The 27,902-nt window shown below is 45.9% G+C and overlaps 1 protein-coding gene across 1 annotated transcript in view; it reads left to right on the forward strand.

Annotated features, from left to right (window-relative positions):
• The window catches only part of CUL1 (cullin 1), a 104,911-nt gene that overhangs the window by 65,722 nt on the left and 11,287 nt on the right, over positions 1-27,902 (forward strand). The window contains exons 4-11 of the mRNA XM_044246795.1: positions 1,558-1,725; positions 5,122-5,172; positions 5,588-5,678; positions 6,632-6,795; positions 12,266-12,428; positions 13,319-13,449; positions 26,144-26,251; positions 26,328-26,434. Coding sequence (XP_044102730.1) covers positions 1,558-1,725; positions 5,122-5,172; positions 5,588-5,678; positions 6,632-6,795; positions 12,266-12,428; positions 13,319-13,449; positions 26,144-26,251; positions 26,328-26,434 — 983 coding nt within the window. The remainder of the gene's footprint in view (positions 1-1,557; positions 1,726-5,121; positions 5,173-5,587; positions 5,679-6,631; positions 6,796-12,265; positions 12,429-13,318; positions 13,450-26,143; positions 26,252-26,327; positions 26,435-27,902) is intronic.

Below are 27,902 nucleotides of genomic sequence, written 5' to 3' on the forward strand. Positions count from 1 at the left end.
CGCTTCAGGCCATTGCTCAGGCAGTGGTGGGAGTTTTTTCCCCTTCATCTTCTGCCTTCTCTATCCTCTCTAACAAAGGCAGTGTGGTGCCTTCCATCCAGCCCCAGGATGGGCAGGCAAATGGCCCTTTCAACTGGTGCTGCCCGTATCACGTAGAGAGAGTGAAGACCTCTCAACCTTCTGCCCTGGGAACTTTGTGCTCCGTGTATATCCTTTAAAGACTTTTTTATTTACACAGGTGTTAGGCAAACATTTCAGCATGCTTCAAAATTGTTTTCCTAATACATTTTACAAGGTAATTAGAAACTTAGTATCATTCTAACAGGCCATAGTTGATTGACCACAAATTGTGACTAAAATTTTCATGTTCCCGAAACAGTGTTTCTGATGCCCTGCCAAACCCCCTGTGCCCTTATTTCTGTTGACAACGCTTGGTGAAGCGCACGCTGGAGTGAGTCATTCTTCAGCATTGAAGCAAGGAGCAGTGGTGCAGCGTGTTGTATGAGAATATAGGTGGCCGGGCCGCATCAGTGATGTCTTTGCATAATCCAGAGGGGCTCAGCTTTACATTTTATAGTTCCTTTCTTTAAATATAAATGAACAAAACTGTGGGTGCATCAAGATGCCGTCAGGTTTTCGCGCAGCTTGTGGGATCACGTGTGTACCACATGTCTGTGGCACTTGGGCTTCTTACAGTCCAGTTGAAGACGAGGTGAGCGAAGGGGGCGGCTTGCGCGGGGCCTTAGTCCCCGGCGGGGCTCCCTCCCTCCTCGGCTGCTGCTTTTCTGCCGCAGGATCTGTCGGGGCCACTGCATGGAACGTGCAGTTTTCCAAGGATAGGCTTTACCTTGTGGATGTCATTAATACCTGGAAAAAATGTCAAGTTGGCCCTTCACATAAAAATTTGTGGTTTACGTTGTGGAAATCTTCGTAAAAATAATTTTTGATAAATGCACATTTTCCCCTTGAGGTCTTGCTAAAGAGGAAGAAATACTGCACCATTATACTTACTTTATTTTTACAGAAATGTGACAGATTACTACAAAAACTATACATGTATCGTTTTTAGATAAAATTTAATAAAGGAAAAAGAGGCATTAAAAAAAATCTAATAGTATTAGCCCTGTGGTCAGAGGACATTTTAATTTTTAATAGAAAATATCAAAAATAGGGATGATTTTGAGGTGAATTCCTTTCTTGTTAATAAAAACAAATTACTCTCATTCTAACAGTTCAAGGTTCTAAATAAATACATATTCCAGCTTCTTCGAGTGTATATGCATATTTAATACCACAATGAAAAAGTTGCACTTTGAAAAAATTTTTATTAAAATTCACTCTTTAAACTGGTTCATCAGGAAAAAAAAATTCTCCAGTCTGATTCTCACAAGCTGTGGTCTGGTGAGAATTGGTATTAATGAGCATGTTTTTGTATACAAAACAAAAAGCTCATCTAAAACCAAACACATCAATGTATTTTACTGCAGTAGATTTGTTTTAGTTAATTTTTGTCTTTATCGTGTGACAAATGAAGAGCTTGAGTGAACTTGTTTTTAGGACGGAGAAGATTTGATGGACGAGAGTGTCCTCAAGTTCTACACGCAGCAGTGGGAGGATTATCGATTTTCAAGCAAAGTGCTGAATGGAATTTGTGCCTACCTCAACAGACATTGGGTTCGCCGTGAATGTGACGAGGGACGAAAAGGAATCTATGAGATCTATTCTGTAAGAAATACGTATTTTTTAAATACTTTCCACATGTGTATTTTCTTAGTGATGGTGATACCAGATCCTATCAGTAGGGGAATCTAGGCAAATGGGAAGCCCTTTTCAGAATAGTAGGCTAATTCCTTCTACTTTATCAATAAATGACCCTTAAATATCTTGGAGGCAGGAAAGGGAAAGGATGCACGGGCTGATAACAAGTTTCTTCTGTTGTCATTTGACCAGCCGTCCGGTGCAGCCAGAACTGTCCCCGTTTAGCACTGGCCCCCCACACGCTGCCCACGTCCGGCAAACGCAGCCCCGGCCCGAAACCCAGGCCTCACGGATCGGCCCTTAGGGTCTTGGGGTTTAAGAAACTGTTCAGGGAGAGGACTGTCCTGGGAGAGGTCCTCCTACCCTCTCACTTTACAAAATAATAGGAACAATATGACCAGAAACTGAAGGGTTTTTTTAGACCCCATGAAAATAGATTTTGAAAAGGCAGAGTTCGCACGATTAAATCATCTTCGTTATCACATTTCTTCAGTCAGGGAAGCTTGTTCCAGGCGCATAGGTTTCCAAAATGTGGTCACCGAACCCGCCACATCTCGGGCCCCTGAGAACTTGTTAGAAACTCAGATGACTGGGGCCCAGCAGTGTGTGGTCGCAGGCCCTCGCGCTCCGTCTGACGTGCAGTCGGGGGGGAGCACCAGTGTCGGAACGCGGAGAAGGGGAGGACTCGACCGCAGCCCGGGCCGAGTGTTCAGAACGGGCTGTCCGATGCACACGCTGTACTCTCCCGGGACCAGTGGGGTGAAGATGTCAGGTTCTGCATAATGAGGTTCTCTCCATATCTGAGAATGTTGGTATAATTCCGTACCTTGTTGCTTCACTATCGACAATTTAATAAGAGGAAAACATGATGTATCATAGATGCGTGACAGACTCTTACGATTTATAGAGTTCATATTCTCCGCCAAACTCTGCCAAACTGTTACTTCGTAAAGGTACTTGGTTGTATAGTTTACACAAAACTTTCTAGATTTAGTGTTTTGATTTGAGCCGTTTGTCCTTGCCCTTTTCTTTACCATTTGCAAATGCTTTCTTGAGACCGAAAAGTTGTCGGTGTAGGAATCAGCGTGATTTGGGTTGATTTCCTCTTGGATCCCACCTTGACCCGAAACACCGCATGTACCCTGCAATAACATCACAGACTCCTAAAAATCATTATAACTTAGCTTTTTGTATACTATATTCAAGAACGATTAAAGAAAGTGGAAGTACAAGTATACCTCAAGATTGGCCTGCTTTTCTTTTTTTTATTTACTTTGAAAATTCGTATTTTCATATCCTTAAATCCTGTAGTTACCATTTGATAATATAATAGGCAGCCATACAATGTAGCAGAGGCCAGTTAATACCTGTCTAGAAGCAGAATTTCCTCTGTGTGCTCTTCCAGTGAACCTGATGAACTCATTTAAAGTTTAAGCATCAGCCGTGGAACCGGGGGGCACAGCGATCTCTCACTGTATCTTCAAGAAGTTCAAAAGGTGGGGATGATTTGTCAAAAAATAGTTTTACTCTTTTCCTCATAATTCTTCCTTTTTCATTTAGAAAATTGTTTTCCTTTCATGTCCACCAGAAGACATAAATTAATTTCATTATTGATACCTTAGAGTGATTGAGCAAGATTTTTTCCCTGACACTCTTCCTCTGAACTCTCTCTGGTGGACCGTTGGCCTTTCTTTCTTACCTTGCCAACTCTTCTTCCTTCCTTCGGTCCAAATGACAAATCATCCAGAGTCGAATGCGAGCTCTCTAAGGCTGTCTTCATTTATAAAAATATTTGGAAAAAAGTTATTCTTGAAGGTGTAGAATCCCTTCACTGGGAGTTCACAGCCATGGCATCGCCTTTTCCCTCCTTCCTGCATCAAACAAGTCTGAAGAGTCGAGAAAGGAGAGCGGCAGAGAACTTGAACAGGGAGAAATGTATTTTCCGGATAATTGCCCCGGGTTGCATTTCTCCTGAAAGACGAGCCTCTTCCTTTCCAGCATCTTTTTGGATATCATAGTTTCAAATAATTCTGAAGTCTTATTTTTATGCTAATATTACACAAGTATGTATTCATACTTTATTAAAAATAGTTTTCTGTTAGAATGAAATCTCGCCATTGGCAACAACATGGATGGCTCTGAAGAGGACTGCGCGAAGCAAAGTCAGTCAGAGAAAGACAAACACCATATGATCTCAGTCATATGTGGAACTTAAGAAACAGACCAAGAAAAAGAGACAAACCAAAAACCAGACTTTTCCCTATAGAGGACAAGCTGGTGGTTACCAGGGGGGAGGGTGGATGGAAGCAGGGGGACAACGGGATGGGGATTCAGACACGCACTCCGTGCGCTCCCCGCGACGGGCCGGGGATGATGTGTGGGATTTCTGGACCCCGGAAACCAGTGTAACTCGGTTAACTGTCCTGGAATTAAAATTTTTTAATATAATAAATTAAAAAACAGCTTTCTCTTAAATACTGCTTTCATACTGTCTTTTCTCATGTAGAAATACCACTCAGTTTGTTATATTGATTAAATTACATATAATCGTTTCTGAAATACAGATCTTCTGTAAACCCAGCTTTATCTGTGGTTAAATTTGGGAAGAACGAGACTGAAAGCATTTATGTGTGAGTTCCTCAGCAGTTTGAGTCCTGAACCTTGTAAATTTGAATTTTACTCTGAGAAGTATCCCTCGTAACAAACAGCTTAAAAATTGGGAACGAATTACAACATTGCTCTCTTGGGGGGACATTTTATAGTGACTTTTACCAGTGATTTTTCTGGTATTACCTCTGTGGAAAGTTTAAAAACTTCATCAAAGAACCCCCCACACACACACACACAAATACAAGTAAAATGGGAAATCTGAGTAATTTGCATATAATGAATGGCCTCTATGTAATTTTGGTGCATTTTCGGTTGTATGCATCCAGGCAACATAAATCACCACAATTAAGATACAAAACTTGGTCTGTTACTTATTTTACTATTAGGAGACTATGATAAAAGGGATTATCTTCATTCAGTGTGTTAGATCAGAAGTTAAATTTGGGCCAGGGAACAGTGTTAGAGGTTGACTCTACTGTTGACCTGTAAGCTGATATGTATCTTCTTCTAAAATCCAGATTTTCTTTTTATCTTAATTACTAAAATGTGAGCTAAAAAACATCGTACTCCGGTACTTCCTGAAGTTGAGAACTCGAGAGAGTGGCTGTCGTTTCCTCATGATGATCGATTTGTGCTCAGTTGTAATCGAGAAATATGGATCAGTGAGAAGCAGGCGGATTCTTGTGTCTTCTGTCCTAGAAAAAGTGGTAAAAGTATGGACATCTTACGCTTCTCTGTTTTCTTGTCACGCAGCTTGCATTGGTGACTTGGAGAGACTGTCTGTTCAGGCCGCTGAACAAGCAGGTGCGTACTTGGGTGAGCGTGTGCTGTTCTCTTTCAGAATCCCTCCCAGGGGGGCGCCTGGGTGGCTCAGTGGGTTAAAGCCTCTGCCTTCTGCTCAGGTCATGGTCTCAGGGTCCTGGAATCAAGTCCCGCATCGGGCTCTCTGCTCAGCGGGGAGCCTGCTTCCTTCCACCCCTCTCTCTGCCTGCCTCTCTGCCTACTTGTGATCTCTCTCTGTCAGAAATAAATAAAATCTTTAAAAAAAAAAAAATCCCTCGCAGATTTGCTCCTTGGCCATCATCTCCCCTTCCTCTAGCGCGTCCTGCGAGTATCTTGCATCTTGCACTGTCTCGTGAGCTCAGGCTGAGAGATGTGTAGGAATCCGCATCCTGTAGTCTAGGACCTACATGTCTCTTTTTCTTTGTTCTTCCCGAAGGTAACGAATGCTGTTTTAAAACTGATCGAAAAGGAGAGAAACGGTGAAACCATCAATACAAGACTGATAAGTGGAGTTGTGCAGTCTTACGGTAAACAGTCTCTCTTCAGTATGGCCAGAGTTTTTGTACCGAATGACAGCCGGAACGGTGTTCTGCCGGATTCATTTGCAGATACTTTATAGTAGATTTAAGATTATTGTTTTCATTTACAGGGCAGTCGGGATTCTCTTTGTTAGTGTGACTCTGTTCAATTTTACCCATCAGAAGAATTGTCTGATCTTTGTACCTTAAGGGAATTTTGAGGAATTAGACATTTGAGTTATTTTCTGGGCTCGCATTGAGCTACTATATATTTGATACAGTTGAGTGTCATTAACGGATGATAACCAGAGTCTCTATCAGGTTGAAAAATTGAGATTGAGAAATCAATAAGCTAAGGCAGTGTTTTAAAAACTTAGGTGGCATCGTATTTCTCCGGAAGTTTAGACATTTTTAGGGAGCAGGTGAAATTGGTGAAGGGGATTAGGAGCTATAAATGTCTCGTTATCAACTAAGTCACGGGGGTGGATAAGGTGCAGCGTGGGGAGAAGCAGTAATATTATAATGACTCTTCAAGGGACAGATGGGGACTAGACTTAACTGTGGGGACCGTCTTGTACCCAAATACCAGCTTGCTGTGACGGAGCCCAGAAACCAGGAGGCTGTTTGGCAGTTAGGCTCCAGTTAAAAATAAATGTCATGTTTATTATTTTTAAGCTTTTAGAAATACAAGAGTTTTTTTTTTTTTTTTTAATGCACTGCATGATAACTGAAGCACACTTGGCCATGGGTCACAATTCCCTGCTTTCATGTCTTGGATTTTGTGTCTTTTTCTCTTCCACGGGAACAGTGTACTTGAGTACCAGGGAGCAAGAGATTGACCTTCAGCCTTGTCTTTGTCCGTTCATCTTATAAACTTAAACTGAATGCTACACACGTGGGTATATTGGGTAAAATATAATAAAAACTCGGGTGATTGAAATATAGTGCCTCTTCGTTTCTAGTGGAATTGGGACTGAATGAAGACGATGCGTTTGCCAAGGGCCCTACGCTGACCGTATATAAAGAGTCCTTTGAATCTCAGTTTTTGGCTGACACAGAGAGATTCTATACCAGGGAGAGCACCGAATTCTTGCAGCAGAACCCGGTTACTGAGTATATGAAGAAGGTAAGTTAACGGTGACGCGCGCAGTGACCGAAGTGAGAACAGTCCCCGCCGCTCCGGTGAGCTCTCCTTTCTCAGGTCACCTCTCGGGCCTCTTGTCCTGCAGCGTCCGGGCCGGTGCCGGCGTTTCTCCCGGGGCCCCGAGCAGCTTTTATAAATTCATTTGAGCATCATGGCTTCGTGTTCTCTCTGCTGCTCGGAGGATGGAAATAGCCGCGCGACTTCTGGGCCCTGAGCGGTCCCCCAGCACATCTGCGTGTGTCTAGTGAGAGCCGCAGACCTGTGTCAGTGAGAAAAGAGGTGTTCAAGAAACAACTGCTACTAGATTTGCCAATTTTTTTAAAGATTTTATTTATTTATTAATTTGTCAGACATCACAAGTAGGCAGAGAGGCAGGCAGGGGCAGAGAGAGAAGCAGGCTTCCCGCTGAGCAAGGAGCCCGAAGTGGGACTCGATCCCAAGACCCTGAGATCATGACCTGAGCCAAAAGCAGGGGCTTAACCGACTGAGCCACCCAGGTGTCCCAAGATTTCCAAATTTTAGATGTTTGCTTTTTCACGTCTGGAATACTCTCTAACGATCTCCAGTACAGCTTTCAAGTTCCTAGCGGAGGAGGTCCTTCTGAGTCAACGGAATCTGAGACGGATCAGAATTTCTGTGCTCAGTGATTGCAGTGAAGTTCTAGTGTAAGTGGTTTTTGGGTTCTCTTTCTCGGGAAGACAGGTCCCCTGCACTTCTCACTGTGAGGAGGGACCTAGGGGAGGAACCAGCAAACCCATTCCGCCAAGGGTCAGGTGGCAAATAGCTTGGCCTTCGCGCTCGTTCCCTGGTCTCCGCTGCAGCCGTGGGGCTCTGCCGTGAAAAGAGCAGCTGTGACAGCTTCTGCACAGGCGAGTGTCGCCGTGGCCTGGTGAAATTTTACCGCCAGGCAGGGTTTGGCCCGTAGGCTCTCGTTTTCTGACCCCTGAGATGTGCGGGATCTCCAGGAGGCGGAGCTCATGGTGCCTGATCTCTGCTCTGCCCTTGATTCTCTCCACACGGGGAGCGAAGGTCGGGCGTGCACAGCCACGTGGTCGGCGTGCTGAGATGGAAAGTTCTCGGGCGGCTCAGTGGGAGCACCAGCCAGCCGACCTGAGCGCGGGAGTCCCATCCCGGTTGTGTGTGGTGTTCTGGCTGCATTTTCCCTTTGGGGAGCGTGCTTGTAAGTGGGCCTTAGAAGGAGTTAGAACTTGGAAGTCCTTGACAAATTTCCTCAGAAGTCTTACACTTGCAAATAGGAGTGATCCTTTGTGTAATGTCTGTGCGTTAAATACCTGAACTTTTTGGGAATGTAAGTACCTGTTACTTCCTGGGTTAGCTCAGCCGCGTGGTTTTCGGGACCCCGTCTCTGCTTGAGCTCTGCTGCATGTGGGGGGCCCTTTGGTGGGGGGCTTTTGTCGGGGCCGCATCCGCATGAGCACACGAGCCCGTGTCTGTGGGTCCTCAGTTCCCAGCATCTATGTGAGCCCTCCGAAAGCAGGCAGATCGGGTTTTCAGTCAGGCCCAGAACCAAAGGCAGCTTGAGGAGCAAGGACCTCCGGTGGTCTGGATGTTCCCAGCTGGGTGCGACCCGGCCTTCCTGTGTCACAGGGGGCTCCTTTGCTGCCAGGTTAATGGTTTGGCCCAAACCCAGTCGGATCTTACCCAGCATGACTTCTTTCACCTTCTGGAAGTCCATAATGCAGAGAATCTGTGAGAACAAAATTGGAAGTTAACCCTGTAGACGGTTCCCCTGGCTGTAGCCTTGGCTACGAGTCTAGTTTTAATTCCCTACTCAGCATTTACTGGGGAGTCGACCTTAACCCTTTGGTCCTCCATTTCCTCGTCTGTAAAATGGGAATGATAATTGTGTAATGTATACCTTTGGTGCTGGGAAAAGAGCAAGCGTGTGGTGGTTGGTACTGGTACACATGACTCACAGCCGCCAGCAGAAGGCTGAGAAAGTGCAAACCACAGGTTAGAAGGGGACACATTTGATTTAAAGACTTGAAGAGGAATTGTATTTATATTAAAACATTGTCAGGAAGTAAAATACAAAACTCATGAACAGAATGAGCTAAAGCATGAGACTTTGAGAAGTAGCCGTTAGCTGCCACTTTGGGCTTGATGTGCAAATTCCCTGGGAGTCTGTCCCTTTTCTGGGACGTCCAGGGGTATTTTAGTAGAAACATGTGGGGCTCTTTGGCTTCTCTGCAGTAGGGATGGCTTTGCAGATCCTGCTGTCTCCTGTGATTGAGGCTAACGTGAGCTACAAAAGGTTAGTTAACTCTTCTAGGTCTCTCACACACACAAACTTTAAAAGATAAAAACTACAATACTTCACTAATTTGCTCACTTTTTTTTTTTATCTGTTTTTCATTTTGTTTTCACTGTGAACCGATCCTAATAGAATTAATAGGGGCAGTTCTTAATTGCTTGATTTTCTTGAGTCATTTTGGATTTGATTTGATCCGATCCTGGTGTTCTCAGATAATTATCTGACAATGATGGTCAAGAGCCTGCTCGACTGAGAATCCACAAAGAGTCCGAACGGCTGTCCTTCCTAAAACCTCCTGCTGCAGCCGCTCATGCCTTGGCTTCATTGTATATAAAAGAAGCTGTTACTGAGGCCCCGCCGTTCTTCAGGGTTTGTGTGATCGCCGAGGTACCGGTGTACTTACTCCTCCCTCCCCTCCTGGCCCCGCAGGAACGGTCCCGCGGTAGAATGCTGCTACCCTATGTCCTCCAGGGGCTGGAAAGCCACTGTGCCCCCCAGAGAAGGAGTCCACAGTGACACTAGAGCCTTATCTTTCATCTGGGAAAGGATGAGAGTCTGTTTTAGGAGAAAGCAAAGTTTATGACAGTATGTTTTTGCTGTCCACGGGGATCATGTATAACTTCAAACAGGAAAAGTGGTGCTTTTGGGTCTGCAGTCCTGTGCTGCATCAGCTCAAATTTGTGAGATAACAGGCTTAGGGAAGTTTTAGATCTGAAGCAGTACATGCTTAACTTAGAACTTCTGACTTAAAGCACATAAAGATCTCCTCTATTGTTGGGACGCCTGGGTGGCTCAGTGGGTTAAGCATCTGCCTTCAGCTCAGGTCATGATCTCAGGGTCTTGGGATTGGGCCCTACATTATACTCCTTGTTCAGTGGGGGGGTCTGCTTCTCCCTCTGCCTACTGGTCCTGTTTGTGTTCTTTCTGTCTCTCTTCTCCCAACAAATAATCTTTATTAAAAAATCTATTTACAATAACTCATCAGAAAAAAATATATACATTTGTTGTAGATTTTTCAGAAAATATGCAAACATAACATAAACCTTCAAGCTTAGGACAGTGTTACTAAGTATGTATGTAAAACCAAATTGGTGGGGCACTTGGGTGGCTCAGTTGGTTAAGCAACTGCCTTCCGCTCAGGTCATGATCCTGGAGTCCTGGGATCGAGTCCCGCATGGGGCTCCCTTTTCGGCGGGGAGCCTGCTTCTCCTTTGACGCTCTCCCCTCTCATGTTCTCTGTCTCTCTCCCCTTCTCTCTCTCAAATAAATTTTTTTTTTTTTAAAGATTTTATTTATTTATTTGAGAGAGAGAGACAGTGAGAGAGAGAATGAGCGAGGAGAAGGTCAGAGAGCGAAGCAGACTCCCCATGGAGCTGGGAGCCTGATGTGGGACTCGATCCCGAGACTCCAGGATCACGCCCTGAGCCGGAGGCAGTCGTCCAACCAACTGCGCCACCCAGGCGTCCCTCAAATAAATTTTTTAAAAATAAATAAAAGCAAATCGGAATAAATCTGTAGGTTTTTTTAAACAACCTGCCCCCCACACACACTTTTTATTACATTAACACATTTTATATTTACTTATTTTACTGGTTAATAGTATTCCATTAGCCAAATATTCTGTGCTTCTGTTAACTCCTACGAGAAACTTTAGGTTGTTTTTATATTTCTTCTTTTATAAATTCCTTTCACATTTTTTATTGGGCAGCGCTTACTGATTTTTCAGAGATCATTCTATATTAAGGACGTCGGCATTTTGATGTACACTAGAGACAATTCCCAAGTTTATTTTGTTGTTCACATTTCACTATTTGGAATGCATAATAAGGTTCTAACTTCTGTTGTTTAAGTAATTGTCCCATCGTTTGTAATTCTTGACAGCATAAAGCCTGCCTGCATTTTTCTTGTTTTCTTGGCTCCTAAGTGTTTATTCTTCTAGTCGAATTTTTCTAGGTTTCTCCAAAACTATACCAAATTGAAAATCATTTTAGAAAGCACAGCAGTTTTATCATACCAAATAGTTTTCCTCTTTTATTCAGATCCCCTGAATAATTTGAGATTATCATTGAAATATTACCGTCGCTTCGATAGTTTAGTGATGCCTTAGTGACACTTTACGAAACACGCGTCTCCTGTGCTACTTCGTAAAATACAGACTTCTTGTTTTGTTGCTCTGTTAAATGCTATCTTTGTTTTCCTCTCTTCCTTGAAGGGAGTTATAAGAACTCGAGATGCATGAATAATCCAAAAGTTATAGAGGCATGTTCTCAGCGATTGGCAAGAGAAGGCCATAATATTTTTCAAAAATTTTTAAAAGTCTGGTTACTAATAATGATTTCCATGTGGTCATTTCAGGGAATATATTCATGTGACTCTTCAAGTAGCTTTCGGTCAGAAGCAGGGATTCTGAACATGGTGTCTTTTTTTTTTTTTTTTTTAGGATTTTATTTATTTATTTGACAGATCACAAGTAGGCAGAGGTGGGGCTTGGGGGGGAAGCAGGCTCCCCGCTGAGCAGAGATTCCCCTTGATCTCTGGGGCTCGATCCCTGGACCCTGGGATCATGACCTGAGCCGAAGGCAGAGGCTTAACCCACTGAGCCACCCAGGTGCCCTTGAACACGGTGTCTGCATAAGGGAGGATCCATAGGTTTCTCAGAGTCGAATGGGGATAGCACTCCCAAAAGGTGAAATGCCACATAAAGCCGACATAAACACATTTGAACTGCTTTTGTTCATTGTTAATGATAGACTTGACAAGTCGTTTAAAAGTTGCTGGAGGAGGGCGCCTGCGCGGCTCAGTCTTTAAGTGTGTGTCTTCAACTCAGGTTATGATCCCAGGGTCCTTGGATCGAGTCCCACATCAGGCTCCCTGCTCTGTGGGAAGCCTGCTTCTCCCTCTCCCACTCCCCCTGCCTGTGTTCCCTCTCTCACTCTCTCTCTCTGTCTGTATCAAATAAATAAAATCTTAAAAAAACAACAACAGCAAAGAAACTGGAAGTAGAAATAGATTGCAGAGAAAATTGTGATGGCTTAAATATGGTTGCGTTCACCCAGAATCAAAGGACCCCTCCCCTTTTCTCTTCATTTATTAGAGCAGGGTTGTGAGTTGAACTTGCCTCGTGTAACAGTTCTTTGAAAAGGAATCCAGACCATTCACTTGAATGACTCCCCACAGGCAGAGGCCCGTCTGCTCGAGGAACAGCGGAGAGTCCAGGTCTACCTGCACGAGAGCACGCAGGACGAACTCGCGAGGAAGTGTGAGCAGGTGCTCATCGAAAAACACTTGGAAATTTTCCACACAGAATTCCAGAATTTACTGGATGCTGACAAAAATGAAGGTGAGCTTCTCAAACTCAAAGACGTATATGCATGTCTCTTGTGATCTGCAGTGTTGAAGCTGTTTGAAATTCTAGACTCAGAGCTCACAACATGACCAGCGTCATTTCCTAGAAGATGAATGTGTGTGTGCTTTGTCGCCTATGGGTTTCAGACCTCTGTGGAGAGTTTTGGATATAACTTTGAGGGAAGAATATCTTTTCAGTTCAATTTGGAATATAACGTGTTCCTTACACTTTAGTGTTAAATGATACTGGCTCTAATTTTGTTCTTGCGGATTTTTATTTGGAAAATCCTTCAAGATGTGAAGTCTTGTAAAGGACTTTTGTAGAAGTCTGTCTTTTTCCCTCTAGGTTTTACTGGGATACGTTAGGAGCTCAACAAAAGATTGATGTTGAAATTCAAAAGTTTTCTCTTTGGCCTTCATAAATTAACCATATGCCATACATATATTAAATGAAGAATCTGGGGTCCCTTTTGTGACTCATTTGTTTGTAGAGTTGAGGTGGATATTCATAAATACTCCTTAAATTTTTTAAAATAAGTATTTGAGTGCCTATTATATATCGAGCATAAATAGTATCTCAACCTTGAGAATTTTAGGAAACATCAGACAGACTTCCTGATACATTTGTTTCTCTGTTTTGTTGCTGGTTTCTCATAGTAAAGGGAAAAGTAGACTTCTACAATAACAAACTTCGTTGTTACTTTCAGCTTAATATATATACACTAAATATAAAATACTTGGTTATAATTCAGACATTTTTTATTTGGATCTAAAAACATCGTTGTTTCATTTCGAGGTATCTGTCATCACAGTATAAATACATACGTAGGGGAGGGCTGTGCGAAGTTCGTTTCCGTGTATAAAGGTGGCGTCTTCTTCTTTCAGATTTGGGTCGCATGTATAATCTTGTATCTAGAATCCAGGATGGCCTAGGAGAATTGAAAAAACTTCTAGAGACACACATTCATAATCAGGGTCTTGCAGCAATTGAAAAGTGTGGAGAAGCTGCTTTAAATGTAAGTACTATTTAATTGGAAATCAGTCCGGCCTAACGTTTACACACAGGAACTGCCAATGTCATGTGCCTCCATTTACGAATCCAAGTGGTAAGAATTCACTAGAACTCTAGTAGGGAACCTTGTCTTGGCTTTTTAAAGTAGAAGGTTCAGAGACCATTTTAGTAAATTCCTCCATAAACTTTTCTCTGGCACCTTTTAGGCTTTAAGGATGTTATTTCTTGATATGTTTTTTCCCTTCATTTCTTCTCACAATTACATGTCTTACACTAGGAGAGAGAAGACTCTTCCATAGAACTAACAGGCTGCGGCCTCCCAAACGCAGGGCTCTGGCACCCACAGGCCGCAGGCTGCACCTGCTGGGGACTCTGATCCGAGGACTGCCCTTGTGTTGAAGGTCACTGGGCTGTTCCTGGGAACAGCGCCCCTGGGAAGGCGCTGAAGTGTGTAGTGCTCCTCCTGACCCCCACGTCCCCAGGGGGTACAGGGAGTATTCCTGCTAGTGTAGGAATACCTAAGGAGTACCTCGTGTTCCTAAAAGACGGGTCAGTTATCTTCAGTTCTGTCTCTGTTGCACACTTTAATTTTGATAGTATTTGGGAGAACTAAAAAGGCTTCTAGAAGATGGTTGGCTCTTATGTCTGAATCAGAAAACTTTATAGTTCTGATTTTTATTGTGTTTAATGTTAATTTATTTTTGACAGTACTGATTTTTTTTCCATACCATCTTTTTCTTTCTCTCGCTCTTTCTTTCTTTTTCTTTTTTTTTTTGACAACACTGTCTTTTTAATATATCTTGTAAAATCTTCATTTCCTTGTTAAAACTTGGGAAGATTTCTTTCTGTGGGTTGCTGCTTCTCTTTTGACACAGCTATGAATTACTAATGGTGTGAATGTAAACTGCTTCCTTTGGGTCAATAAAATAATTAATTTTGCACTTCCAAGATGGAAGGGACCTGGCTTTTGGGGCATTAAGAAGGAGATTCCAGATTTCAGTGTGAGCTGAAGTGTGAAGCTGGAGTGTGAAGTCCCAGCGCCGGGACTGGGTTGGGACCGTGGCGCTGTTGTTACCCTGGCCGGGTTGAGTGTGGCCCCTGACGGTCCATCTGGGTTCAAAGCCCCGCTCCTGCTGTGTGACCTTGCCGCTAACTTGCTTTTCTGGCTCTTTCAGTTGGGGTTTTTTGTGTTTTTTTTTTTTAATAGAAAATGATGGTGACTACCTCAGGACTTTTGTGAACAAGTGATACATGTAACGTGCTTATTAAATCTGGTGTGTACGTGATGGCAGTTTTCCTTTTAAAAAGCCATTTAAAAATCATCCTTACATTTTGATGGCTTTTCTTCTTTCCACACTGAATGTTCCTTTTCGAGGAGCCTGACACACGCGTGTGCACACGTGTCATTCAGGGAGGGCTGACTTTTCAGTAATGTGAGGTGTTTTCACAGGAGTTAATTCGAAACTCAGCTTAGCCACATGAGCAGCAGAGCCAAGTAAATGACTTCTTTTCCTTGAAATGATCTAAGTGGTGAGTCCGTTATTTCATCAGACATGGCTTGGAGTAGCAACTGCAGGAAGCAGAGCTCGATTTTCTGTGTGGCCGGCTGTGTATGATCTCCGTGCTGGGGGGTGGCCTCGGGGTCCGTGGTCTAGACGAATGCACGTAGATTGTTTTCATAGGAATGATGGGGTGTTAACTTCTAATGTCCATCTTTTCCAAAGCAGAGTAAGGTCCTAGATGGAGAACTAAATCACACTGTAATTCTCAAGTACTACTGTTTTCTCTTTCTTTTGGGTGCAGTCACCTGACTTGGTGAATCTTAAATCTGAACTTTACTTTTTCGTGGCCAGTTAAAGCACAAGTTTAGTTTCTAAGTAAAATTATTTCTAAGTAAAATTATAGGTGGAACCTTCATCTGTCAGCAGTATGCAGCACAAATAGACCATCAGCAGTTATATTTCACTGAAAATTGAACTTTTCAGTAATCCTTTTGTTACTTAAATGTAAGCCAGTGATTCCCATGGGTTTAAACACTGAAACAGGATTTTCCCCCAGGAAGAGTAATCTGTATAGCATATTAATAAACTTATATGGCATCTGCCTTGACTTTCAAAAGTTAGACATTTCTTTTTTAATACATTATTGATCATAAATAATATAATTATAATTATTCCCTCTATAAAAGCCATTTTTATATTGAACTCATGAAACTGATTAGCCAAGTTGTTGTAAAGAAAAATGTTTTTAGGGGGAAGTAGATACTTACTTCTATTTTCTGCAAGAGTTTTTCCTGAATTTCCATCTTACTTAAAGTCTCATTGACTCCTAATTTGCAGTGTTCCAAGTGATGCGTGAGTTCTTACACCACTGTCCTGGCCTGGGTTACACCCGCTGCCTTTACTCACCAGTGACAGGAACCTATGAAACTTGGAAGGAGCTCAGGAAGAGCATGTGCACCCAGTGCTTATTAGCCCAAAGCACAGTAGGTGCTTAAATATTTACTGTCGGAAAGAATAAATAGAGCTGCTTAAAATATGCTTGTTTTAGTAGGTATTTTTATCACAAACATGGCAAATGGAAAAGAGATATTGTAAACCAAGCCATGATGGTTTTCCAAAGCTCACTCATGCTGGAGGAAAAGCAGCAGAGGAAAGAGACTGTTTTCTTTAATAATTAAAAGAAAAAAAATATTATATATAATTTTAAATGGGGCTTAATTACTTTGAGAAAACAATTTTTTTAAAGTTTGAACATTTTTTGCCCAGTTGAGTTGGATCATAGTATATGAAAATCATTTGCGGTGAGCGTATTAAATGTCATAGAAAGCACTGTTCAAGTGATTCTTTAAGGACCAAAAAGTTTTCTCATCTAGTCCTATGATTCTTTTTATATCAAGTAAAACAGGTGAAGTGTCCAAAGATAGAGAAATGATTTTACTTAGAAGCCGGACTTCTCTTTAACTGACCTTGAAAAGGTATTGTTTGAAAAGCTAGCTCTGCTACCGATTGGTTTGCCCTAGATTGAAGTTTACAGGTTTCAAACTTATAATGTGATTCAAAATAATATTTTATGTGTTGGTACCCTCAAAACCTACCTGAGCATTTTCCCAAGGCTTTTTTTTTTATAGTTAAACGTAAACTTTTAAAATGAAAGGCTGTTCCTGAATAACCGGCGCGAGGCGGATGTCCCTGACCCAAGCGAGAGCCGCAGTCCTCGTGCAGCGGCGCTGGAAGGGAGCCCTTAGCGCTCGGGCTGTTCCCGGACATGCCGGCGCTCGGAGCTGCCCGGACAGACACCGTCAGGCCGCAGAGCCAAGCAGACCCGGGTGGGGCCATCTTACCCCCGCGCCGGGCAGGGTCCCGGGGCATCTGGAAGATTCTCTCCAGCCTTTATAGGTCCTCGCAACTGAGGACGCGCATGCTCCACTGATGTGCCGAGTCCTGGGTGACGGCGCGGGAGCAGCTGCCTTCGCCCTGGGTACCAGTAGGACTTTGGGAACCTTGTAGACAGAAGATACTCAAGGATGGGATTCGTAACTGGTTTAGAGCTGAACAAAGAACCAGATAAATCATTTTAAATAGGCCAGTTTGTTGTATGGGAAGCTTCCAAGGCATGGCTTCTTGCCTGGAAGGGGTAGGGCACACGGAGGTGGCCCAAGTGAGTCGGGGGAGGGTGGGGGGAGGGCGAGCCCCTTCCCTGCCCCACCAAGTTCATCCAGGCCCCATGACTTCGCTCTCCAGATGCTCTTCCCGCTGTCCTTTCCCTTCCTGTTCGTCCCTCACGGGGCCTGGCACTGCCATCTCTCAGAAATAGCACTGAACGCTCTGACCGCCTTCTTCCACGTTCTTCATCCTTGTTTTAAGCACAGCGAAATACAGCTTCTTCTCTGTGATAGTATATCAAATTTACAACATTCTGTTAAATCAGAATCCTCTTCTGATTTAACCCCGCTCTCAGGAGCTTTGTCTTCCCCCCAGATCACTTCCCTTCTCGTACTCAGGCTCCTCTCTTGGCCTGCAGCACGGGCCTGCCTGCTTTCTGCTCGCTCTGTCCTGCTTTGAAGGCCAGCTCGGATCCTCCCTTCTAAAAAGAACTCTCCACTCTCTCTTCGAGCCCTGAGTGACTGCCGTGACTCCCCACTCCCCGTCCTGTACCTCTGTGGCATTTTTAAGTCTCTCCTGGGCCCTTCTCTGTTCGTGGGTCACCTCTGTGTCCCCGTCACTGCCGTCGACTGTAATCCCTGGGGAGTACGGCTGAGCTCGCTGTAGTCCGTGCTGCTCATGGTTTTAGTGCTGGTGTCTTGTGCTCCGAGTATCCCTTGATAATGATGCCGTCATAATGACAGTGGAGAGGAGGAGTCCTCGGCCGCGTGGCCAGACTCCCCTTTATGGTTTCATCCCGTTTCTCTGTCTCTGCATCGTACCCATCACCTGCTCACCTTTCCGTGACTCTGCCTTGTTGTACCTTCCTACTTGTCTCTGCTGTGTCCCCTTTTTGTTCCTGTGTGTTAAACACCTATTTATCTTTTAAAACCCAGCTCAAATGCCATTTCTTCCACAAGCCTTTCCCTGTCACCCCTTTGAAATAGTAGCATGTTGGACTGTGACATTCACACTACTTTATATTTTAGATACCTGTGGAAATGTCTTTTACAGGAATGGCTTTATCCATCTTCATATCTTCAGAATTTAGCACAGTCCTTTGTGCAGAATAGAGAGTCACCCCACTTAGGTTTTAATTGTAGTCCTCATTGTTGCCAGCAGTATCAAGGCTGCTAACACAATGCATAAAAGACAACGGGATATGAGAGAGAGAGAAGCAGAATCGGGATAGGAAACAGAGCTCCGAGCTGAGGTAGACAGTGCTCACGTTCCATGCCGTGGAGTCTGCTAGCCTGGTTAGAGCCGGGCCTCCAGTTCTTTGCTGTCAGTGCGGAGAGCTTACCGGTAAAGGCAGTGGGGACTGTGAAGTACAGTCCGCTCCTGGACCCCTGTGACCATAAAGGATAAGCTAACTCGGGAGAATTACTTTATTAGCGTGCAGAGCTGAGAATGCTGTTCGCAGGAGCCCATCCCAGAGAAAACACCAGTAACGTGGACAGTTGTCAACCTTAACACTTACGTAAACGTGATACCAAGTCCTTGGATGGCTTTATAATTTCCCTTGATGGTAGCTTCTAGAGAATACCAAAATAAAGTTCAGGAGGAGAGTCAGTACAGACGTGTGCGTACTTAACTGACGAGTGTTTGAGGATACGGTGGGTTACATGTTGAATTTTTCCTTAGCACGTGATTTCACAGCAATCTGGGTGCTGTAGTACTTCCCTACAAAGAGGGCTTCACATAAATCAGATTAGAAGAGAATATTTCATTACTCTCTGTCTTTAGGGCAGAAATGGCAACAGATAAGCGCAGGGTCCTCTTTGAAACCATAGCTTGATTAATGTCAGTCTGATTAGGGCTGAAGTGTCACCCAGCAAGAGTGGCCTTGTAGATTCTTGGATGTCCGGCAGGGCCTTTGGTCTAACAATGGGGGCGTAGAGCTGCAGAGATGGACTGGTGAGCAAAGTCGTGAACGTTTATTTGCAGCTTAGAGAGACATCTTCTACTTGAAACAGAAGGAGGCATTTTCAGGAGCAGCCCAGGGCTCTGGCTCCGGGAATGACGATGCCTATAAAAAGGGAGCGCTTGAAATGAAGAATGATCTAGGCAGAGATGAAATCAGGAAGCTCTGGCAGCATGTTTTTCAGTGTAAGACTAAGGGGTGATGAATCTAGGACCTTATCAGAATTAGGAAAAAGCCCTGTTTGGGGATTGAGAAGTTGAGTTAGAAATAATTATAGGAACCCAGTTGTTTGGATGAACTTGCACCAGAGTGAACAGAGGAACACGGTGCAAGGTTTGGGTTTCGTTCAGTCAGCCAGGATTCCCCTTCTCCTCTGGAGTAAAATGTTCTGGTCACGTGGTCCCGACTCCACCATTCAGTGGGTGCTAGTAATAGAAGAAAATGATACACACAGTGATAAAACTGGACAAGGAACCTTACATCAGGCATCCAGCCTGCTTTGGTCAGAAGGGAGGGAATATACATCCCTCCTAAGGTAGGAGGAGGGCAAGGTGAGAGAGTTCTGGACTTTCCCAACCGTGGCTGTCCCTTAGCACTGAGCCACTGAGCGATGCATTAAGGGGGGCTGATTTTACCATTCTTTATTTTGATGAGGTTTGAAATTCTTGTGTAATAAAACATTTTATAAAAAAGCAAGAGGGCATTCTGACATAGATGTGGATGTTGATGCAGTGGGACCAAGGAGGCGCTTTAGGACAGAAGGAGGCGCTCTCGTAAAGTACGTCAAACTGACGAATTTAATTACACAAAGAACTGATATATGCTGATAATGGAAAATGGTTCAGAAAGCCTGTAGCTGAATTTGCAAATCGGTTTTCTGTCTTGCCGTGGGCTGAAAAGAATTCCCATTTTCTTTGGAAGAGAAATGACACAGGTGTTCGTTTTGGTTTAGTGATCAGCAAACTGTGGGAAGACTCACTGTGTCATCTTTATACCCAGGATGTACCCTTCTCTCTCCCCGCTGGGACACGGCCGTGCTCTTTCCACGGGCAGCCCAGTTACCGGAGCCTCTCGCCACCCAGATCTGACTTGGCATCCCACATCCCAACTACATTTTGGTTTCATCTTTGCTGTGTATTTTTAAGTCCTGACGTGGCCCGTGCGTGGCTTCAGACGAGATCAAGGCCACCCGTGAACTCTCACCACGTTCCCCCGCCGCTTGCCTCCTGGACGCACCGCTTCTGTTGCCGAACTAATGCAGCAACTACTTCTGCGGCATCATCCTTTCTCGTCGAGGAGGCCCGGGTTTTCCGGGCAGGTCCAGCTTAGTTCCGCTCTCAGAACTGAGTATTTTCGCCTGTCTTCGCTCTGTCTGACTCCAGTCGGCTTGGGGCCTCGGTCCTGACCGGGCCTCACGGACTGGCCGCAGACGGGGCCCGCCTGGCCCAGCGCAGGCACGTGCGGGCGGGAGCCAGAGCCGGGGCTGGTGATGGAAGCGCGACCAGGGCCTTGTAGGAGTTTATCAGACCCAGAGGTAATGGCTCAAGAGTCGTTATTCCTGGTCTGAGAGACTCCGAGCCGCGATTACGGGATTAACACGAGCGGTGGAAGCCGGAGGAGCAGGCGGGCCGGGGTCGTGGTGACGGGGTGCGGGGCGCTGGTCTCACCGGTAGGTTCTTGCGTTGCGGCATTTCCGACTTGAAACCACACTCGGAGAAGCTGGTGATTCCTGCTTGTCAGAAGAGGTGAGATGACGGACTAGAGAACACCAGGAAGAGACTGCGAGACGGTCACGTCCCTGGATGGCGCGTGAGGCCGCTCTGCGCGGTTGTCGCCAGCGTTTGGGGGTCTGGTTTGGGTCGCGTTTTGCGGGTCATTTCATGCGGAAAGTAACGGTACTTCGCGAGTGAGCGGCTGGCGGAGCCGGTGCCCCCGGACCCTCCCTGCTTCTCTCTGTCGGTGGTGCTTTGTGATTGTTCCTCTCCCGGAACTTTTGCTCCTCTGTGGTGCGGGAGGAGAGAATGTCGCGCCGAGGACCGGGCGCTGAGGCTCACGGGAGAATCACTGCCCCCAGGTAACTGCCCCGTGCGTTCCTAGGACTCGAGCCTTCACTTCTCCTTCTCCAAGAATAATGCTCTCGGGTTGCCCACGGTGTCTGGCACGGCCCCGCGTGTGCTGCGGGGCTGCGTGGCGGCGACGGGCTCGGCGGATGAGAGGCGTGGGTCCCGCGCCAGCCGAGGCCGCTCTGGGTGGCGGCACGTTTCCGAGGACGGTCCCGCCGCCCCCGCGTACATTGGTGAAGTGGAGGGCGGCCCTTCGAGCCTGTCCCCGCCGCGCCCGCCGCTCTTTGGGCAGCGTTCCGATATTGGGGTCACAGGCCATCCTGAGAGACCCTGTGCTGCACGCCCGCTGCCACGAGCTCGTGCTCAGACCTGTCCGCGGGCCGCGGGTGCCCAACGGACTCAGGGCAGAGAGGGTGAGTGAGACGGACGGCCTGTGAGGCTCCTGCGCACGTTTTTTTCTCTTTTCAAAATTGGTCCTTAAAACGAGGGGGTTTTTTTAGTGGAAACGTGTGGCCTTAAAGGTAATAATTTGAGTCACGACCGTCCGAGTTTCTGATGCAGCCGTCTGAGCAGTGGTCGGGGAATGTCCCACGCCGGGCTTACAAGCAGGGCGGACACGGCCCGGCAGGCTTCTCGGAGCCAGCGCCCGGCCGGGCCAGTCAGCGGCCCAGCGTGGGACAGGCCCTGCCCGTCCTCCCAGTTCAGGCAGCTTCCCTGAGAAAATCTTTGAGCCCAGTAGAAGAGCAGAAGCTAACGAGGCAGGGGGTCCCAGACAGAGCAGAGCCCCTCGGTGGGTGTAAACGCGACCCGTTCTGAGAACCCGGCAGTGTGCTGTGATCGAGAGGAAGGGAAGGCACGGACCGAAACTGACAGGGTCGGCGGGGGCTGGCCAGGCCAGGAGCCCCTGAGAGCCGCCTTAAGGATGGTGCCAGAGTCCTGAGGCGAGAGAAGACTGGGTGATAGTGACAGACATGAAACGGACACAATCAGATTTTTTTTTAAAGATTTTATTTATTTATTTATTTGACAGAGATCACAAGCAGGCAGAGAGGCAGGTAGAGAGGGGAGGGAAGCAGGCTCCCTGCCAAGCAGAGATCCCGATGCGGGGCTCGATCCCAGGACCCTGAGATCATGACCTGAGCCGAAGGCAGAGCCTTAACCCACTGAGCCACCCAGGCGCCTCCAGATCTTGATCTTTTAAACAATATGTCCCGAGTAGAAAATAGATTTAAAGTGAAAAGAGCGTGGTCTGTGTTGGTGGCCAGATGGAAGACCGCATGGGTTGGTTAGGTTGGGGGTGGGGAGAAGGAGGAATTGGGTTCTTGGACTTTGTGAGGGGCAAGTGTTTGTGCTCGGTCCTTGTTGACCCTGGATGACGGGTTCATGGAGTAGATTTTACCCTTCTTGGTAAACTTTGCAGAGCTTTGAAATTTTCTACAGTAAAACCCTGGAAGTAGGGAGATGGAAAGAGAGGGCTCTGGCAGACCGGCGGGTTCAGGGAGGAGACCCGGACAGCTCTGACGTGCAGTTTGGGAATCCCATGCAACGGCCAAGGACAAGCCGTGTGAGCTGGTGGGAAAGTCTGGTCTGGGCTAGAAATAAATGTGACCGTCACTGGCATTATACAGACAAGTGAAATCATGTTGGGGTGGGTGACATCCCTCAGGGTCAAGCCCTGACAGGTGTCGTGTTTCTTAGCAGAAAGCCCTTGTGTACTACTGAATAAGCAGATGGTCAGGAATCAAAGCAGTTACTGCTCTGTTCATTTCCTTAAGCTCCAAAAATTGACACGTTCCATGAAAAGCATGCGTTTGTTCTAGCTGATCTCACCTCTCATTATCTCTGTTGCTTTTCTAACCCTGCAGTCTGGTGCCCTCGGAAACACCTGCTTCTCTCTCATTCCCACACGCTCCTGCCTTCGTCTGCCCTTGCCAGATTCTCACTTCAGGTTTCTGAGGCTTGATGCCCCATACGTTTCTCTTCATGGGGTCCTTTCAGACCCTCTGTTCTCAGCAGCCAGAGCTGGCTAGGTCTCCTCCTGTAGCAGGAAGACTCTTGGAATCAGAATCCAAAGATTGCAGTGTCCTTGGGGAAGAGCCCTCTGCTTGGTCTTACTGCGGGGAATTCCTTCCTGGCATTTCTTGGGACATTTATGTTTTTCCACATCCCAAGTCTGAGAAAAGTTGTTCAGGAAATCATGAAAACAGAAAAGCATAATTTTACAAGCATGACAGTCCACATTCCTGGTTCAGCCGAACCCACCGACGGCAGGGGCAGGGATGCTCACACACACAGTTGTCTCTGGAACCGAGAGGAGCGCACGTTCCAGAAACGCGGTACTGTCAGCGGTACTGTCGGGTTCGTCTTCCTCATTGGTGACGCCAGGTTGCAAACGTGGGTGCGTCCTCTCTGCTGCTGAGGGCCTCCTTCTTACAAATAAAATACACGTTAGTGTGTTTATGCACATAATACACTTCATGTAAATCCTTTGAGTGGTGTTCCCAAAAAAACCATGTGTCGGAAGCAAAGTAAGTCCTTAAACTGGCAATCCTGACACGTGATCCTTTGTAATGCTGTTGACCTTAACCTTGAATGTTACCTTATTCAGACACTACCCAGTGATGTTTGCTGGCATTTCCTGTGCTTGGATGCTCGCTGCAGGCTAGAGTTCTTTGTAAATACTTTTAGGAGAAGAAATGCAAAGACAAGAAAATGTGAATATCGAGAAATAATTTGACATGAAATCAGAAAGCAATCTAAAACCTGAATTAGCAACAATAGTACTATCAATTTCAGTGGCAAACCCAAAATTAAGTCAGGCAGACGATATTTTCATTGTTAAAAAAAGAAACGAATTTATATGAAATAAGATGTGTGCCAGTTAGAAGATGCTTTTGGGTGCTCTTGTAAATTAAGACTGTCAGTGCAGGGGGGCACCTGGGTGGCTCAGTCGGTTAAGTGTCTGCCTTCAGCTCAGGTCATCATCTCGGGGTCCTGGGATCAAGGCCTGCATCGGGCTCCCTGCTCAGCGGGAAATCTGCTTCTCCCTCTCCCCCTCCCCACCACTTGCTCTCACTCTCACTCTCAAATAAATAAAATTTTTTTAAAAGAATGCTAAAACATTTTTAAAAACCATTGCAAAATGGAGAAATTTTTCTACATCTGAAATAGTTGTCATGAAACAAGATTCTCTGATGGGGCGGTGAATGCTGTGTGTGTTTTAACATTTTAAGATAGATGATTTTTAGATATTCAATATATGTGGTATTAGCTTCCACTATCTTAACTGATTTCTATTTGGCAATCATTTTGCATTCCCTCTTAACATTTTCCCTTATTAAATGTCTGTATCCAGTAGAGACCACTTTACATACTGTTGAAATTAAAATCTTCTGCAGTGTGCTCATAATAATAATAAACTTTCCATTTTTATTTTATTTTTTAACAGAAAACCTCTGCAACTCTTGGTATAAACCTACCACAGGAAAACCATTCGTTCTCAGTGCTTACTCATTATTTAAAAACAGTATTACAAGATGCAGAATAATTAGAATTTGGGGAATTCTGGTTTCTTATTCCCGAACCCCAAAGACTCGTATCTGTCAGGAATTTGCAGACACGGCAGCCACGTGAGCCCCCCGCACTCAGGCGTCCTGCTCATAAAGGGCCCAGCCGCTGGCATCCCCATGGCGGGTGACGTCTGTCCACATTGCCGCCGCTGTGGACGCCGTGTCCTCTAGGCCTTTCCGCTTCTGAGAGCTGCGGAGAATGCTGACTCAGGAGTGAGGCGGCCTGGGGTCAAGCCTGACTGCTGTCTCCTGACACCCTTGGCCAGATGCCTAACTGACTTAGTTTCTCCACCTGTCAAGGGAGGATCCAGACAGCAGCGACCTCATAGTGTGCTTGCGACAGTCCTTGTGTGGGGCTTGGCACGGGACGCGCAGTGAGTCCCCAGCGTCAGGTGACTCAAACTGTCTCCACGTCCCTGCCCCCCGGTCCTTCTGTCGTCTTGTGTGTCCTTAATCAGGGCCTCTCCTGTGGCTGATCTTTGCATTGCCTTCCCCTTTCCTTAGCGCTCTGCCTGTCTCCCAGGCCCTGGCCGGTCTCATCCAGTCTTGCAGCACAGTCAGGTGTGCGAGTCGGACCCTACGCCTTACCTGACCCACTCAGGGCCCTGCCCGCACTTCCTCAGACCTTAGTCTTACACTGTTCCTTTTTTTTTTTTTTTTCCTTTTTTAAGATTTTATTTATTTGAGAGAGAAAGAGAGAGAGAGCACACAATCTAGAGGGGAGGGGCAGAGGAAAAGGAAGAAGCGAGTCCCCACTGAGCAGAGAGCCTGACATAGGGCTTGATCCCAGGACCCTGAGACTGACCTGAGCCGAAGGCAAACACTTCACTGGCTGAACCACCACCTAAGCTCAAGATACCCAGCTGATTATGGATCTTACTCACTGATTAGTTTTCCCAGAAAAGTCCAGAATTTGAATTCTTTTTTTTTTTCCCCATTTAGATTTATTTATTTATTTATTTATTTATTTGACAGATCACAAGTAGGCAGAGAGGCAGGCAGAGAGAGCGGGGAGGAAGCAGGCTCCCCTCTGAGCAGAGAGCCCAATGCAGGGCTCAATCCCAGGACCCGAGATCATTACCCAAGCCGAAGGCAAAGGCCTTAACTCACTGAGCCACCCAGGCGCCCCCAGAATTTGAATTCTTAACAACAGCAAAAATGAGCTAAGCAAGCTCTCACTTGGAAAAATTGTGTTTCCTATGATCTTTTGAATGTTCACATAATTTGAAGAATCGTTTTTATATACAAGTTGGAAGTCAGTATTTAATTCCAAGCATGGAGAATCTATTTTAGTATGTCTATAAGTGAAATGTCCTGCATATTTTCATGGTGGAACCAAGGTTATTTCTTTTTTTTTTCTTTTTCCCCAAGGTTATTTCTTGATCTTATTTAACATCTTTGAAGAAATTTATTGACCTTCGGGAATATTTTATAGTAACATATTAATATACCATTTAATCCCCAGTAACCAACTTTTGTTTGTTTTTCCCCTACCGAGGACCCCAAAATGTATGTACAGACAGTGTTGGATGTTCATAAAAAATACAACGCCTTGGTAATGTCGGCCTTCAACAACGACGCCGGCTTCGTGGCTGCGCTCGACAAGGTGAGTGGGCGCCGCGGCGGCCGGGTGCAGGCGGCCGGGCCTGCGCGCCTCTGACTGTGTTCTCTGTGCCCCGCAGGCCTGTGGGCGCTTCATTAACAACAACGCGGTGACCAAAATGGCCCAGTCGTCCAGTAAATCCCCCGAGCTGCTGGCTCGGTACTGCGACTCCCTATTGAAGAAAAGGTACTCGGGACTCTGGGTTTTCCCGTAGTAAATCCGCTTAAAGCCTCAGCTCTCTATGAGGAATTGAACCTTGTAATAGTTCACATACACTAAGTTGCCATCTTTGTGCCTTTGGAGAAAATACTGTAAACCTCGTAACTTCTCTGGCTCCCTACAAGGTGCGCCATGTTGTGATTCTAGGCCCCGTTTGTTGTTCGTTCGTTTGTTAATGCTGCTGGTGGCATTTTGAGAATGGCAGGCGCTGTGACCTCTTTAGGTAAATAAAGTTCCAGGGGTTGGTCAGGCGGTGCTTGCAAGGCTGGAAGGGAGGCAGGAAGTTAGCGTCTGTCTCGTTCTCCCTGGTGCTGTCCTGCGGGCCTGCTCGGTCGTGTGTCCGGGGAAGATCCAGGGGAAGATCCGTTGCAGGAGTTCCCCAGGCTCTTGCCCGAAACAGGACCCCCCGTGGGCTGCGGCTCTCGTGGTATCGTGGGCCCCTCAACGTGGTATCGTGGCCCCCAACGCTTGTCTTCACTTGTTGATGAGCTTGTTTCACTGCTGTTTCGTATCCTTCGTCTCTTTCTTTAACGCTTATTTCTAAGTCATCTGTCCACCCAGCGTGGGGCTTGAGCTCATGCCCCGAGATCGAGTCCCACGCCACGCCGACTGAGCCGGCCAGGCACGCACCTGCCATGTTAACCGTTGTTTCTCACCTGCTCTTCCGCGGCATGTGGGTGCTGAGAGCCCGCAGCCTCGCGGTCCCCTGTGGCGCCCTTCTCTCCTCTGCCTGTGCTTCTAGCGTTCCAGGCTTGGTGTGTGTGTTGGGTTTTCTCAGCTTCTCTTGCACTTGAACGGCTTCTCTCGGTTCAGAAACGCTCAAGGCTTGTTGCACTTTTCCAGAGCTCCAGCAGCAAACGCAGTCCTTTCCCAGGCCCCCGTGTTGTCCGGGTTTTGAGTTGAATGAACAGGTCTCGAAGGCTCGCACAACCCCACTGCAAAAAAAACTAAGAATACCTACACAGACCAAGAAAAACACTGCAGACAATTCTTACCTAGAACGGAGTTGGGGAACTCACGAGTCGAATGTTAGCAGAGAAAATTGTTTAGGGAACTGAAGAATTCGGTGGGGATGGCTCTGTGGTAGCAAATTTAGTGTTACTTACTGTATTAACAGAACTGGATGTGGTCTTCCTGACATGGGAAAACGTTTGGTAAGGTCACTGGCTGTCTCTGACTTTGCCAGAAAGCCATTTCCCAAGACCAGGGAGAATGGAGTATTTGAGGGTCGTTTTCTATTTATTGCAAAGCCGGTCAGGGTGTAGATTCGCTGTTCTCGTCACATCCTTCCTGGAGTAAAAATGGACTCCAAAGTGGAATGTCTCTTCTGACCTGATTTCTTTTTCTTTTTTTTTAGACTAGGGGATGTGAAAATTTTCAATATTGTAATTGCGTGCTTTAGCAGACTTTCAGTTTGTGTGGCAGAATGCGTCTT

Source organism: Neovison vison, chromosome 4 (genome assembly GCF_020171115.1).
Source record: "Neovison vison isolate M4711 chromosome 4, ASM_NN_V1, whole genome shotgun sequence".
In the NCBI taxonomy this organism is placed as follows: Eukaryota; Metazoa; Chordata; class Mammalia; order Carnivora; family Mustelidae; genus Neogale; species Neogale vison.